General features: G+C 42.3%; 1 protein-coding gene across 2 annotated transcripts in view; it reads right to left on the minus strand.

Moving 5' to 3' along the window:
* Positions 1-14,444, minus strand: part of LOC126531585 (uncharacterized) — a 31,696-nt gene that overhangs the window by 15,407 nt on the left and 1,845 nt on the right. The window contains exons 2-4 of one of the 2 annotated variants that reach the window (XM_050179164.2): positions 5,967-6,134; positions 4,667-4,848; positions 202-264 (exon numbers count right to left, since the gene is read on the minus strand). In XM_050179164.2, coding sequence (XP_050035121.1) covers positions 202-264; positions 4,667-4,848; positions 5,967-6,078 — 357 coding nt within the window. In that variant the 5' untranslated portion in view covers positions 6,079-6,134. Of the gene's footprint in view, positions 1-201; positions 265-4,666; positions 4,849-5,966; positions 6,151-14,444 lie in introns of both variants that reach the window. The other variant, XM_050179163.2, reaches the window with a different exon arrangement.

The following is a 14,444-nucleotide window of genomic DNA, read 5'->3' on the forward strand; positions in this document are numbered from 1 at the left end:
TGCTAAAGGTCAAAGCACTCAAGTATGGAGGGTACATTTTTCGTGTGTCTTTTTCTTCTCCATAATAAAAAAAAAAAAAAACTGAGCAGGGACAGTACTGCATCGGTTAATCAACAATACTAAGAAAAATTTTTATATATGCAAATTTCTTGCAGCATAGTTTTGCCTTCAGAGCAACAAAAACAACTGTAGCATACTCACCAGGTAAGTGTACCGGTTTCTACGTTTGGCAAAGCACATAACCATAAGTCCCGTGAGAATTAGCTAGAAAAAAAATGGGTAAACACACTTATCACACAATGGAAACAGTACAACAGAAGCATATACAGCAATGAATAAAAACATCCCAGTAGTTTCTCCTTAATTTGGAAAAAAAGAAAAATATGGTTGCACACATGCAGCATATGCGCCAAATCACAAATATCTAATATTATGGAGTAATATTTTTTTTAATGCACTGGGCCTGACCACCAAGTATTTGATCTTTGGAAAAAAGTCAACCCTACCCATTATGCTACATTTTGTAAGTGGGCTTCCTCACATATGTGGGACACGAACTAGTTCAACATGGCATGAAGGTGATAGTAGGTCATAGAAAGAGCTAAATGTCTAAATCCTGTGGCCCCGCTCACGGATGACATGACGAAGCTAAGCAGAAGCAATATGTACAATAAACAAACAGCTTAACAGGCCTTTATTTATCATGTGCTTTCCATTTCTGTAAACCCTTTGGTGTGGCTGTTTAAAGAGAAGCTAAGGAGAAACACTAAATAAGTTTAACTGATAAAGTATTATTTCAAACCTCTATATTTAAAAATCACTTTTGCAGTTATAGGTTCGTTATTAGAAGAGAAAATAAAATTCAATGTTTAATTTATTTTATTCTACACTGGAACACCAGTCCCAGTGCATCAGTGTGATGTCACAGATTTCAGAGTAAATTAAAATTAATGTCTTAAAGAGGCCCTGAACCACCCCTCAGCCTTGGTGAAAAAACTCAGTCCACGGATAGCATACACAGCTATGAACATCTCGGCCAAATTTTGCAGCCATGAACAGTGCATGGATCTCGCACGCGGAGCACAAAGTCACCCTTCTCTCAAACGCTCTCTTTTCAACAGAAGCCTGTTCTTCGCTATTTTCTCGGCGCTTCATTTTATAATGTAGTGGATTCCCATATGTGGCTGTATTGGCCAATAGCTGACGTCAATCAAGAAGGGCGTTTGAATCGGTGCGCTTCTTCCTAATGTTACTGTGTATATTTAATGACGCAGTTTAATAAACAGGTTGAAGTAGGCAAAAATATGCTTTCAAATTTCGATAATAATTACGTGCTTCCGGAAGAGGCCGACTATCGCATGCTCACGCTCTGCCGCGGCTGCCTCCGTAGGTATTCAACTTTGGCCACTCTACTTATGGGTGTCATAGCCGTCGGGTCTCACTAATTTCAACTAGTTTTGAACACTCAACTAGCCTCGCACCATGCGACAGATCACACGCATGCTTGCAGCACACGCTCACTCCTGGCTGTGCCTGGTTGGATGCCTTGGAAGCTTTCGCTTATTAATGATCAAGCTATTAACAGCATTTCGAAATGCACAAGATGGAAGTGCCTACTATCCGTCGGTCAAGCTGGTGCAGGACAAAGCCAGTCCACACTACGTAGCACAGACAGACAAAAGCCTATGAGTGCGAGCGCGCACTCTAGTCATGTACAAAGCAAACGGTGCTGTTGCCTCTAGCTTGCAGTCTGCCACGTAGCGATAGATACTGCGGCCGTCTACTGGCTGAGTGTACTGCGGCTCGCTGAAAACAACAGCACTTGGCACGTTTGGTTACGTCTGGTGTGTCGTAGGCACCAAAATCAAAAATAGTGGCATTTATGTGAACTTCCAAAACCAAATTTGAACTGCGCACCACGGTTATGTTAGGTAGACGAAGCGTTGTGGGCAGGCCTCACTCCACCGTAACCTTCACAGAGCAAGGCATTGAAGGAGTGGAGGCAGTGCGAAGGGCATGTTTGATTGCCAATCCCAGTTTTTAAGAAAGGCGATAGCTCATTATTAAATAATTACAGACCTATTTGCATTCTACCATTCTTTGGGAAAGTTATTGAGAAACTAATTGAAATACGGCTAACGAAACACCTTTCTAAATTTAATATTCTCTCTTCATGCCAGTTTGGTTTTCGCCATGGATATTCCACAGAGATGGCACTTATTCATCTTACTGATCAACTAAAAAAATTAATCGACGAAGGACTTCTTGCCGCCTCAGTTTTTATCGATCTAACGCAAGCATTTGATAGTATAAATCATAATATCCTTTTTTCGAAGCTCGAAGCTATTGGCATTTGTGGGCCTGCCCTCTCACTACTAAAAAGCTACTTATATAACAGAGTTCAAGTTGTTTCCATTTCCAACGCTTATTCTAGACAGCGAATTACTAACGTTGGTGTGCCCCAGGGATCTATCCTGGGGCCGCTTCTATTCTTGGTTTATATTAATGATTTACCTAACTGTCTTTCTTCCACAAAATGCATTCTGTACGCACATGACACCACTATATTCACATTTCATAAAGATATCTCATCTCTCGTTAATAAGTTAAATGCTGACTTAGAAAATATCCTAAGGTGGTGTAATGTTAACATGTTATCTATTAATGCAACTAAGACTAAATTTGTTGTATTCTCTTCTCATCAGCGAAACATACCATCCATCCCACCTATCACTTTCGGTTCTCACCGCCTTCCTCCAAGTTTATGTTCATCTTTTCTTGGTATTCTACTTGATTGTAATTTGAAATATCACAATCATATTGCTCACATAAAAAAGAAAATAGCTTATGGTATACGCATCTTAATTAAAACACGCCCTTACTTCTCACGTGCCACATTACTCTCACTTTACCACTCTTTTGTCCACTCTCACATTACTTATGGCATAATATGTTCATACTCATGGCATAATACTCATACTGCATCTCTCCAGACAGTTCAGAACCGAGCCATAAGAATAATTACTTACAGCCCACGCTTTTCTAATGCCACTTCCCTACTACACGAGAATAACATTCCATATCTGGACTCACTAAATACAACCTAGGTATTTTTTTCTACAGATTTGTGAATAATGAGCTACCATCGATCCCATTTTCGCCTTCTAACCTGATGATTCATAGTACCACCAGATTTGCGTTCAATAACAATTTTCTTTTACCAAGAATCCGTACTAACTATGGTAAACAGACTGTAGAATTCTCTTCCATATCAATATGGAACACGCTTCCTTTCACAATAAAAAACACAAGATCTTTATCACATTTTAAAAGAGAACTAAAAAGGCATTTTTTATTGACATATTAACGACAAGGATTACTGTAGTCGGTCATTGTTCGCTTTTTTTTTCTCTTTTTCTTTTTCCTCTTTTTTTCTTTTGTTGTTGTAAATAAACTGCTGATATTTTGTTCGCGCACAATTTTGCTGCTACCATGAGATATGCTAAACCTAGTTATTTTTTGTAATCAATCATGTATTTTGTTCTGTAACCGTTCTTTTCTTGTTGCTTGTATACTTCCTTATTATATGCTGTTGTTGCTTTTAGATGTTAACTACAATAACTGTTCTTGTACAGGAGGTCCCGATACAGTCTTTGACTATGGGACCTCCTTCTGCATACTAAGTACTTGTAATTGTGACCCAACTTCTAATAATAAATTTTTGATTCTGATTCTGAATAACTCCACTTCTGCTGAACGTATTGAAGTACTTTTTGCAGCAAGGTATTTCTTAAATATCCTAATTTAACTTCAAATGCATTTCCCCCTTCAATATAAAATGGTTCGGGGCCCCTTTAGAATTAAAGATATTAAAGTCTGGCGTTATACATGCCAAAACCATGATTTGATTATGAAGCACACCGTAGTGAGCGACTCCGGATTAATTTTGACCACCTGGGGTTATTTAACGTGCACCCAAGGCACAATATCCACGCGTTCTTGCATTTCACCTCCATCGAAATGCGGCCACCATGGTCAGCATTCGATCCAACGCCCTCAGGCTTAGTATTCGATCCCACGCCCTCAGGCTTAGTAGTGCAATGCCTTGGCCACTACACCACAACAGCAGGTCAGATTTAGAGTATTTTTTCATGTGTGGGCCGTTGTGGCTCAGTAAAGGTTCTCGAAATTTGCTAAGTTCAGCCTTGATTCTTTTAGAATATGATGCAGTTAATCTTTACCAATAAAGAATTAACTGGGCCCAAGCAGACGCTGTTGAAATCCATGACCTCACAGCAAGCCGGTCCGGGAACTCTGAGGCGCCACTGCCATTCGTCTTTCGTTTTTGCATCTTTTCTGGCTTACCAAGCCAGAAAAGATGCAAAGCCACTTTTCTTTCAGTAAGAGTGGCTTTTTTGGCAGAAGTGTAATTTACCAATAAAGCTTTAATAACTTTTCTTTTTCTTTAGCGTCCCTTTCCCCCCCCCCCACCAAGGAGCCAGTCCCGACCTCACAGGTCTGCACAGTGTGCCCGTCTAGAGGCACTACCAAATAGCTCACTGAATTCGGTGATATCCACTGCACAATGTTCCACACATTTCATGCTGAACAATGTTTAAATCGCACTAGCTGTACTTGTCCAATGCAATAAAATCCTTGTGCTTACCACCGCAGCAGGTACATAGGTGGGTATGGTCTCGAAAAACTGCAGGGACGAAGTGTACGACTTCAGAGTGAAGTAGATAGCAATGAATAGCACCCCAACAAAGACAGCAGAGCCACCGCACACCAGGCAGAGGATGACATACTTGCGCAGCCATATCAGCCATAGGGATGACCTTGCATCAGCTGCATGCAAACAAAGCATCCAGCTCCAATTTCTGCAGCTAGGTAGACTCCTCCAACACTAAGTGAAGAGCCAGCCAACATGGCAGAAAAAAAAAATGGCTTGCACCTAATGTGCCTTTCAGGTCCAGATAAGCCAATAAACAGAAAGACATTATTACCGACACAGCATCATACGAAGTATAATTTCAGAAATGTGAGCTAGCTTGGCAGAAATTTCAGGATAATACCATACACAAACTGCTTTGAAGTTGCATTTCACTCTAATGATTGTATGTTTCTAGATCATATAAAATTAGAATGCTACAGACATTTTGTCTGACTGCAGCAAATTCACATCATCAAGGCCCTTCTGTATTACACTTATCTGCACTACAAAAAAAGAAGCAAAACATGAAGAAACAGCAGGCCTCAGTGGTTCCTCCAGCCCAGAACTCATTTACTGCGTACAACAGCAGCAAATGGAAAAAACTCGAATGAGTTCAGGACGAACAGACTAATAGAACAGGCACAGCAAGTCAATTTTTCAGCTCTTAACTGCTGTCCCAGTAAAAGAAACATCACAGGCCAGTTCTCACTGCTGCTGTTTGATACTTCCAGGTTACACGCATGTACAGATAACTGTTTCACACCTTCAGAAAAAATGTGGGAAACGCATACCACCATCACAGTGAAAAGGTTTAAATTTTCAACCAGCACTACATCAATACCATACAGAATTGTAAACCATAATTTGAAATTACGTTAATAGTATCTGCCATGGTTTTTAAAACAATGACCAACATAACGCCTTCAAAGGTACAGGACACAAAGGACTGGTTGATTAACTCGTTTTGAACCAGGAAAAAGTAAATCTGTCAATTTGCTTCCAATTTTCTACACTAGATGACACTGTTTGTCAATGTTGGCGCACAGCATAGCAGTTCCCCATTTCAAAGAGTAAAGCCACACTATTATCATCATCATCATATGTGGCATTGTGTGAAGTCTTTCTCTTTATTATGGGCTGCTTAAACGTTTTTATTGCAAACATGGCATGTCTGTTCACACTTCTGGAAAATTTGGTTAGCTTTTTTCTCATTTCCTGCAGCATAAAAAAGGTCAAATTAACAGGCACATACCATGCCTGTGCATCGAGGAGGCATTCAGTGATGACGGCTCGTGGCCATGGCGGCAGAGGAAGGGCTGCGCCAGGGGCAGCGACCTTTCAGGTGGAAGAGGCGAGGTCTCCATGTTCAGCACAGGGCAGGAACCACCAGCAGCTGCACTGGGCCAGCTCTCTCTGCCCCCTGCCGAGAGCACAAACTGCTTCTGTCAGAACTCCCATTTGACAGTCACATACTGCAGATGGGCTCGTCCGCATCATTTAGAGGCCTTAACTAAAACTCTGGTCACTGGATGTCTCATTAAAAATATTGGACCTATAGGGACATTAGGCTAAGAGGGCAATCAGTTGACGCAGGACAGAGGTACATGATGATCTGTGAAAGGGGTCCTTGCCCTTAACATTGTTAAATTACATCAGAAATTTCCCTGCCCATGTTGATCGGCAAAAAAACTGCTATTAATAGAGAAAGAAAAAGTCGAACTTCTTTCATCCTTTATTTTTTATGTCACCTGAACCACGGTGCTGACAACATTCTTACGATATCATGAATTTTGCAGTACATTTGTGCACTTGGGTCTTTCTCATGCAGAAAAAGAAAGTCACAGCTTTTCAGGTTGAAGTTTCATTTATTACTAAATGCAATGTAGCTTTCTGTTTTTCTTCATAATCAGGCAAGTAACTAACCTTCATATGGCACCAAATTTATGTTGTTGACAGGAGCTCATGTGGAAATGTAAAGGCTCTTTGTTTTATATCATTTCAATTATGACTGAAAACACTCGATGTTGCAAAGCAACATTGAGACTGCACTGCAGTGGAAAGCATCAGGTTAATTTTGAACGCTTGTGGCTTTTTAACGAGCACCTATCAGAGTCCTCATCTGGTGGTAACAAAGCACTACTCTTGGTTAAAATCAGCTGTATGCAATTCCAACCTAAAGCTTATTGGTCCAGCTAAACTTAATATTGTGGCTTGCGAAAGGTACAGGGGGAGGTGCCCAAGTTATTCAGGAGCCACTCGCAGGGCAGTCGAACCTCCTTCTCCTCTTCTGCAACCTTCCTGCTAGCACCTTTCAATATTTTCTTCAGTGTCATACTTCATTGCCTGCACATGGTGACGTAAGCCGACACACTTTCACAACATAAAACAATTGTCTGCAACTGTCCAGCTCCTTGAACATTGTCATATGCCATGTTGTGTGACAGAAAGTGTATTCGAAAGCTTTTGTGTTCACAGCCCAAAATTACGGCACCACAGGGCTTATACTCAAAACTGGTTAAAACAAGGTCAAAAAGAATGTGCACACGAAGGCAGCAGGAAGGACCACAAAAGGTTGTGAGCAGCTTCAGCCAATTTGTGAAGCAGTGACAACCACACCTAGCTCAATTCTAGAAATCCATCCCCCCGCCCCTCACCTTTCGTGGTCTCATGTTGCAGCGAAGCTGCTAGCCTCTAGTTGGTCAGTATTTTTCGTGGTGTGCTCAGTTAAAAAACGGCAGCTGGAAAAGGAGCTTGCGCTTGAGTTTCCACGTAACAGAATTATGTTTTCTCATATATTTGAAACACAATATGACACTATCATGTCTGCAGGTTGTGTGTAAATCGTACTTCACGAATTTTCAGACATATTTTACTTTGAGAAATTCAATTAGTTAAATAACACACTTGCGCTAGGCAGAGGGCCTACAAAAATGAGGATGTATGCTGTGTTAACAGTACCACCACCTAGCGGCCGCCGCAACTCAGACACAGACCTTGAACAGCAGCTTGAAAAGGGCTTTGTCTTTCAGTTTTTGCATAACAGATGTTTTCGCGTATACTCGAATAACAATCTGAAGCTATCATGTCTGCAGCTTGTGTGTAAGTTGTACTTATCAGATTTTCTGACACAATTTACTTTTAATCATCAATTTAGTACAATAAGGCACTTGCACTTGGTGGACAGCCTAGAAGAATGGGGATGTATGCTGCCCTTCTGCACACGAGCATGTGCGTGTGACATACGTTGCTTTTGTAACATCATTTAACGCCAGCTGCGGCACTCGCACTTGTCTAACATCCGCACCAGCTTCGCTATACATTCACTCTACAGAGTAAAATGGAGGCAGATTTTTTTTTTATCACTGTTTCTCACTCACACGTTGTGCCTTGATACATTTGATACATACACTGCCAAAACAGTGCTTTCTTTTTCTTTCTTTGCGTCCAGAAATAGCTTTTTTTTTCCTATATCTCAAAGGCAGGTACTTAAACGGACTCTGAAATGATTTTGACGATTTTGTACAAACATACTCAGTCGTTAGAGTAGGTCCTTTTGATCATTAATTGACAGATCTAAGTGCTCCGCCTAAAGTGTGTAATTTATTATAAGGTTTTAAAAATGTACATCGCTGCCAATCGCAGCACACTGCTCAACGGAATTTTCAGCCACCCCTACCCATATGACGTAAATCACCCAATTGACATCAGTAGGGCGAGCTACCCGATTGGCTGCCCTGGGCACGTCATCGATAATTTTTCCGCCTTTATGGTGAACAAATAATGTTCGTAATAGTTGGAATGTTAGTTAATTTGTTTCTATAAAAAGAAAGTAACAGAAAGAGAATGCACAAGAACAATTTCACACTACACTTAAGCACTTCCGGCACACAGCAGGCATCGTCTGCTTGTGTTACAATGTGCTACATTTTGACGAGAGCTCCGCGGTCGGAGTCGATCTCAGTCTTTTCGCGAGCACTACGATTCGACTTTGTTGTGTTGTGGACTGCAAACGTAGTGACTGGCAATATGTCAAGCTGAGACATCGTGTCCCTCTGCAAGGCAGCAGACGAGTGGACTGGCCAGCGCATCTGACTGCCGCCATCCGATCAGCGCCAGGATTTGCACGCTTGCGGGCGTCACTTTACACCAGAAGATTACTAACGCGATAGCATTTCGCGAGTCCGGTATTAGGGTAAATGCAAGCGCACGCACGTACCCAGGATTTTTTTTTCGGGGGGCGGGGGGGGGGGGGGGGGCAACCCAAGGTAACTTTTCTATGCAAATGAGGGGGGGGGGGGGGTCCTTTACTAGTACAAATGTGAGTAACGCCCGCCATTCGCCACAAAGACGCGTAAACCGGCAAAAGGGAAATGAAATAAGGTGTATCTCACAGATAGTACGCCTGTCAGATGCACCTCTTCTTTACTTGGTAAACAAGGAACCACATCGAATGAACTTGCAAAGGAAAGAAGCACAAGAAGAACACTGCCAAGAACAAGTAAACCAACGAAAGTGCAAAATAAAGATTTCTATCATCATTATCAGCCTATTTTATGTCCACTGCAGGACAAAGACCTCTCCCTATAGTAGATTTTTATAGTAGCATACAACTTAAAAAACAACAGTTGGCAACCGAGGCAAAACACGAACCGCATGGGGTTGTGTTACTCCGCCTGCCAATCACAGAAGCAAACAAAATTGTCGTCATGCGGCCTTTTAAAAATGGCATCATACTTGATACCTCTGGCGCATCTGCTGTTCTTGAGTCTTTTCATCGATTGAAGCAATGAGGTGTGCAACAGACATGGACAAAGTGTGTAGAGTCTGAACATTTCACTCTTCAAAAGTCTACCCGCCATGGTTGCTTAGTGTCTATGGTGTTGGGGTGCTAAGCACGAGGTCACGGTATTGAATCCTGGCCACAGCGGCTGCATTTCGATGGGGATGAAATGCGAAAACACCAGTCTACTTAGATTTAGGTGCACATAATTGGTGCACCCAGGTGGTCCAAATTTCCGGAGTCCCCCACTACGGCGTGCCTCATTACCAGATCATGGTTTTTGGCACATCAAACTCCATAATTAATTAAATCTTCAAAAGTCTGCAGTACAGTTCATTTCACTGCTGAGCTAGTTTTACTCATGAAATTTCACTGCCAACGGAAGTCAAACTTGACATTAAATAGTTGCAGCGAAGCAAGCATTTTATTTTACTTTAATAAAGAATTAGGCTTTCTCTACTCCACTATAATAGGTGAGGGAAAACGTATAAAATTACACGCTAATAAGTTTATTTTTGTGGTTACCGCCATATTTGGGTAACAGGAAAAGTTTGAAGTACGAATTATTTGCAGCCTGGGGGGGGACAGTGGCTTGTGGTTATGAGGGTATACGCGGGGCTTCACTTTAGACTTAAGTCCAACTATAGTGGCGTCTTTTTTTGTTTTATTAGCTCTGGAAGAATTATAGAGAAGCATACATATGCAGAACAATCGCAGTTCTTTTGCATCCCTTGTTTACTGCTCTACCAAGTGAAGTGCCAAAACCGACTCGTATTGTTATTTGGGAGGTTGCGCAGCGATGCATGGCCGCCAGTCCTGTACAACCGTGTAGAGCGCAGGACGCTGTGTTTCTAGACGTACTGCGCCCACTGCGGAAGGTTACAAAAACACCTACGTAAGCACAGCAGAGAAGTGCCTACTGCCGGCGGCTCGACTGGTACCTGTAGAAGTGTCATTCAAAATGCACAGAATTGTTCTCCACTTCCAGCAGCGTTTTCTCTACTTCCTTTTTAAATAAAACGGTGTTGATCCATAAGTATTTTCATAAACAATGGTTAAATTCGTTAATTTTCGCTTTTCCTCCCTGTTTGGCTGTTGCCTTGGCTTAATTTCTGAACTCCTTGTGACTCTTGCTTCCAGTTGCCAATTTTGCACAAAAAGTGCTGTACAATTAGGGAAAAACCAGACGAGGTAACAGGTGACAGTCATGTTGCTTATGGGTTTAAGGGTTATTGCAGGGTTTGATGATGGACACTGTTTCGCACTATTTTAATTTGCACTTTATTTAACCCATATCGCAGGTATATGGTTTCGACGATCTGCCAGCATTGCGGCGAGCCGCCACTCGAGGTAATAATGAAGCAAAAGGAAAAGCTAAACTCAACTGGCGCTTTCTCCGGCTGCAACTCGTTCCTCAAGAATACAGACCAGCTGACTATGAACAGAATCCCTTTCCTTGTCCCTGGATGAGTCTAAACAAAGAAGGTTGAACTAACAAAGCAACAGCCATGCGCGTAATGCAGTAATGAAATGTATTCTTCTTTGCTGCTGGTGTAAATTTTTCGCAGGAGTGTAATGGTTAACACATTGTTTTTGTAAATGTTTAAAGTGTTTTACACTTGGTTAGAGCAATATTAGCGCTTTGTTTGGCTGGTTAAGCTCTGCGCCAACAGGTGGCTGGACCGCGCAGACCGATCAGGCCGTTCATGTATGTCTGCGCTAAAGTTCCTTCATCGTCTTGAGTTTATGCTTCCAGCCATCCGTCAGAACGCCCAGCTCGCCTGTGATTACCGGAATACCCCACACGTTTGGTGCTGCCACAGGATGTTCGCAACGCATGCTGCTTCGATAGCTCTCGCTTGGGGTCGACTACCGAGCAGCTGGCGGAGAGTTTGGAGAGGCTTCACACGCTCACTCCTAGAGAACCAGAAGTCGACAACACAACGTGCCATCATGACGCAGAGCCAGTGAAGGCGGAGCTTAGCCCCAATCACTCGGCGAACCAGTTGAGGAGAAAACGCATGACTATGGAGGAGGGTAACTTGTAATCACCCATAGCTCTCTTAATATGAGACGTTTCACACAAATTGTGGTGCGAATGATTAACTTTCGCTGTACCCTACGTGTCTACAAAATTTGTCCTAACCGTTTCAGGGGCCCTTTAAGACAGAACCATTTTGATCCACAAAATTCACGTTCATACCCTGTGGTTGCTATGACAATTTTTTTGCATTTCGATATCTTAAAATAGATAATATTGAAATCGGCAAATATGCACATTAGCATCACATCATAAACTCGGCAATGAGTCCCTCAGGTACAGAAGACTTGTTAGAATGAATACCAAAAACCTGTATTTTCAATATATGCTGGGCAGTACAAAAATATTTGGTTGATTTTCTATTGACCCAATTAAACAAAAATAATCTGTGTAATTGGACTGAAGCTTGTCCAACAGAGGCATTATGTTGTACAATGCTTAAGCACATGTAAAGCAATTATTCAGTCAGCAAGCACTAAGAATGTGCTGAAATACAGCATTTGAAAGAAGACTGTATTATTACAAAGAAGTAACGTAGGCAGTAAACGATTCACACGGTGCATTTACACATCTGGGCTCAGCAAGCACTGGCCCAGATAAGGGCCAGCGCACAAGAGGAAAGGCACATCATTATCTTCAATGTATTGGCCGCTACCTTCACACAGCACAGTGTCACATAGCACAACCCCCAGCAACAGAAATTCTGCCTCGTCACATCTTTTTGTACAGCAGCAGCAATGAACAGGTTGTAGACCTTGAACCTCAAGATGCAGACGTCACAAGACAATGGCGTAGAAGACATAGTGGAACTGGCAAGTACGATCTCATACATGATGCCAGTCGCTCATCAAAGCACATGATATGACCTCATTTAACAAGAAAGGAGCTCTTTAAAAAGCCTTGTTGTTCTGTGGGTGGGTCCAAAGACGCATGAGAGAACTGGGGGCAAAGCTTGCATCACAGTGCCACCAATCATAAAGGCACTTGTGGTTGTCTTGGGAAGCAGCAAACCCACTACAACCACGCTGCTATGCAAGCTCAGTCAGGGCCATGGAGCAAGATAAACAAGAGTGCCAACTTGCCTGATAAGGCCTTCCAAATTGTGTTCCAGCAAGCCAGCTGCTTTGTGGCATAAATCATAGATGGCACGGAAACTTGTTACTAGCACCCAGAACTACATTGCCTGCAGCGGCCCAAGTGCGGCATGGCTAGTGGCAATTTCTGTTTCTTGACTAATTCGTTTATTGTAGAGATATGCACACATTTCTGCTGTTACCCATGTGGCGCTCTCTGCACGCACTAGCAAGCACATCCTATCTTCTGCCAAAGTTCGCAGGATAATTTGCTGCGTCTAAATGCATAAAATTTACTACTTTAAGTGCCTGTGTCATTGAAGTGGCTATTAAACAATTCAATTTTTACATTGGTATTCATTGACTAAAGTTACATTTGCTAATGCAAAATTTACATGAAAAGCTGTAAACTACCTCATGTCTATGTGCATTCAGACTATCAATGAGTGAAAACCTCATGTATAGCTTTGCTTACTTGAGCATTTCTGTATCGTGTCTGTGTTCACTAAGTTCCAATTTACGGCATTTCAGCCTGTGTCGTAGCATGCTTCAGTCGGCATGCTATAATTTCATACAAGTCTTGCCACCAGGCTAGCATCCCCTGCTACACCACTTAATTCAGTGACTGGTGGCAGCGGTGCCCCAAAATTAGTAAGGACATACCACAAACCTTCAGGAACATCGTCACACTTTTGTTGTATGCTGTAACACTGCTCAAAACCAATTCAATTTTATTCAAGTAACGTTCATGAATGTAGCAGCAGAATGGCACCTACGGGGCTCAAAGCATTTCATGTTGTTTTCTGCTAATATTAGCGTAGTGCCTACAAGCACCATCCAAGTAAATATGCTCCTGCTGCTCTACTCAAACAGCATGCTGTTATTGCCTTTATCTGCGCCAGTATAACAGTGATGGGCTACTTCAACACAATACTTTTACACTCTTAGATTTAGGTGCACGTTAAAGAACCCCAGATGGTCAAGATTAATTCAGAGTCCCCCACTACAGTGTGCCTCATAATCAGATCGTGGTTTTGGCATGTAAAACCCCAGAATTAATTTTTTTTTTATCTCTTGGAAACTGGCTGATTGCATCTTTGCTCATTGCAGTTGCAATTGAAGAACGTGCCGTAATGATATAACATTCAAGTGGCGACACCAGCGAAAGCGTGTTGTCTGGCCACTTGACGTTTTTATAGCAGAAAGGGGCTCACAACACGTTCCGTTTCTCAACTTGACCACAGCATGGTGCGAATATTTGGTGCCCACAACTAGGGAAGGAAGAAAGGGAAAAGAGTACCTTGGAAACCGACGAAAAAGAAAGAAGTGAGCAGAGGCAGAGAGAACTGTGGAATACTGGGCGCCTGTTATCGCTGAGACATTAGTTGGCCGTGCCAAGTGCATTGCAAGACAGGCGAGTTGTCCCTCTTGTATATTTTACTCCGTGGTCCTGTCAATGGCATCACGCGCCTAATCAATGATTGAGGCTGCAGTGAAAGGAACAAATGTGTCCAACGGTGGAGTTGCTTCGTGTCCGAACAAAAGGTAAAATATGATACTGATCCAGCAGTATCATAGCAGGAGGAATAACATGCAAATGTCAGGTGTGGTAGTGCAAAGTCCCAATCACAGTTGTCTGCCAACATGTACTTGAAATGTGCATTTGTCAAAGTATGGTTCAAGCACTGCGTGAGCCCATCGGTGAGCTGATTACGATTTGGTGAGCTTGTGCTGGGTGGAAACCAGTGTTGTGAATGGCTTTAGAAAGGAAGGCACAACCTCATGATAGAGGGATATTACAGAGGATGGCTTGGAAGCCACATGAGAGAGCAAGCG

This window comes from Dermacentor andersoni, chromosome 5 (genome assembly GCF_023375885.2).
Source record: "Dermacentor andersoni chromosome 5, qqDerAnde1_hic_scaffold, whole genome shotgun sequence".
NCBI classification, from domain to species: domain Eukaryota; kingdom Metazoa; phylum Arthropoda; class Arachnida; order Ixodida; family Ixodidae; genus Dermacentor; species Dermacentor andersoni.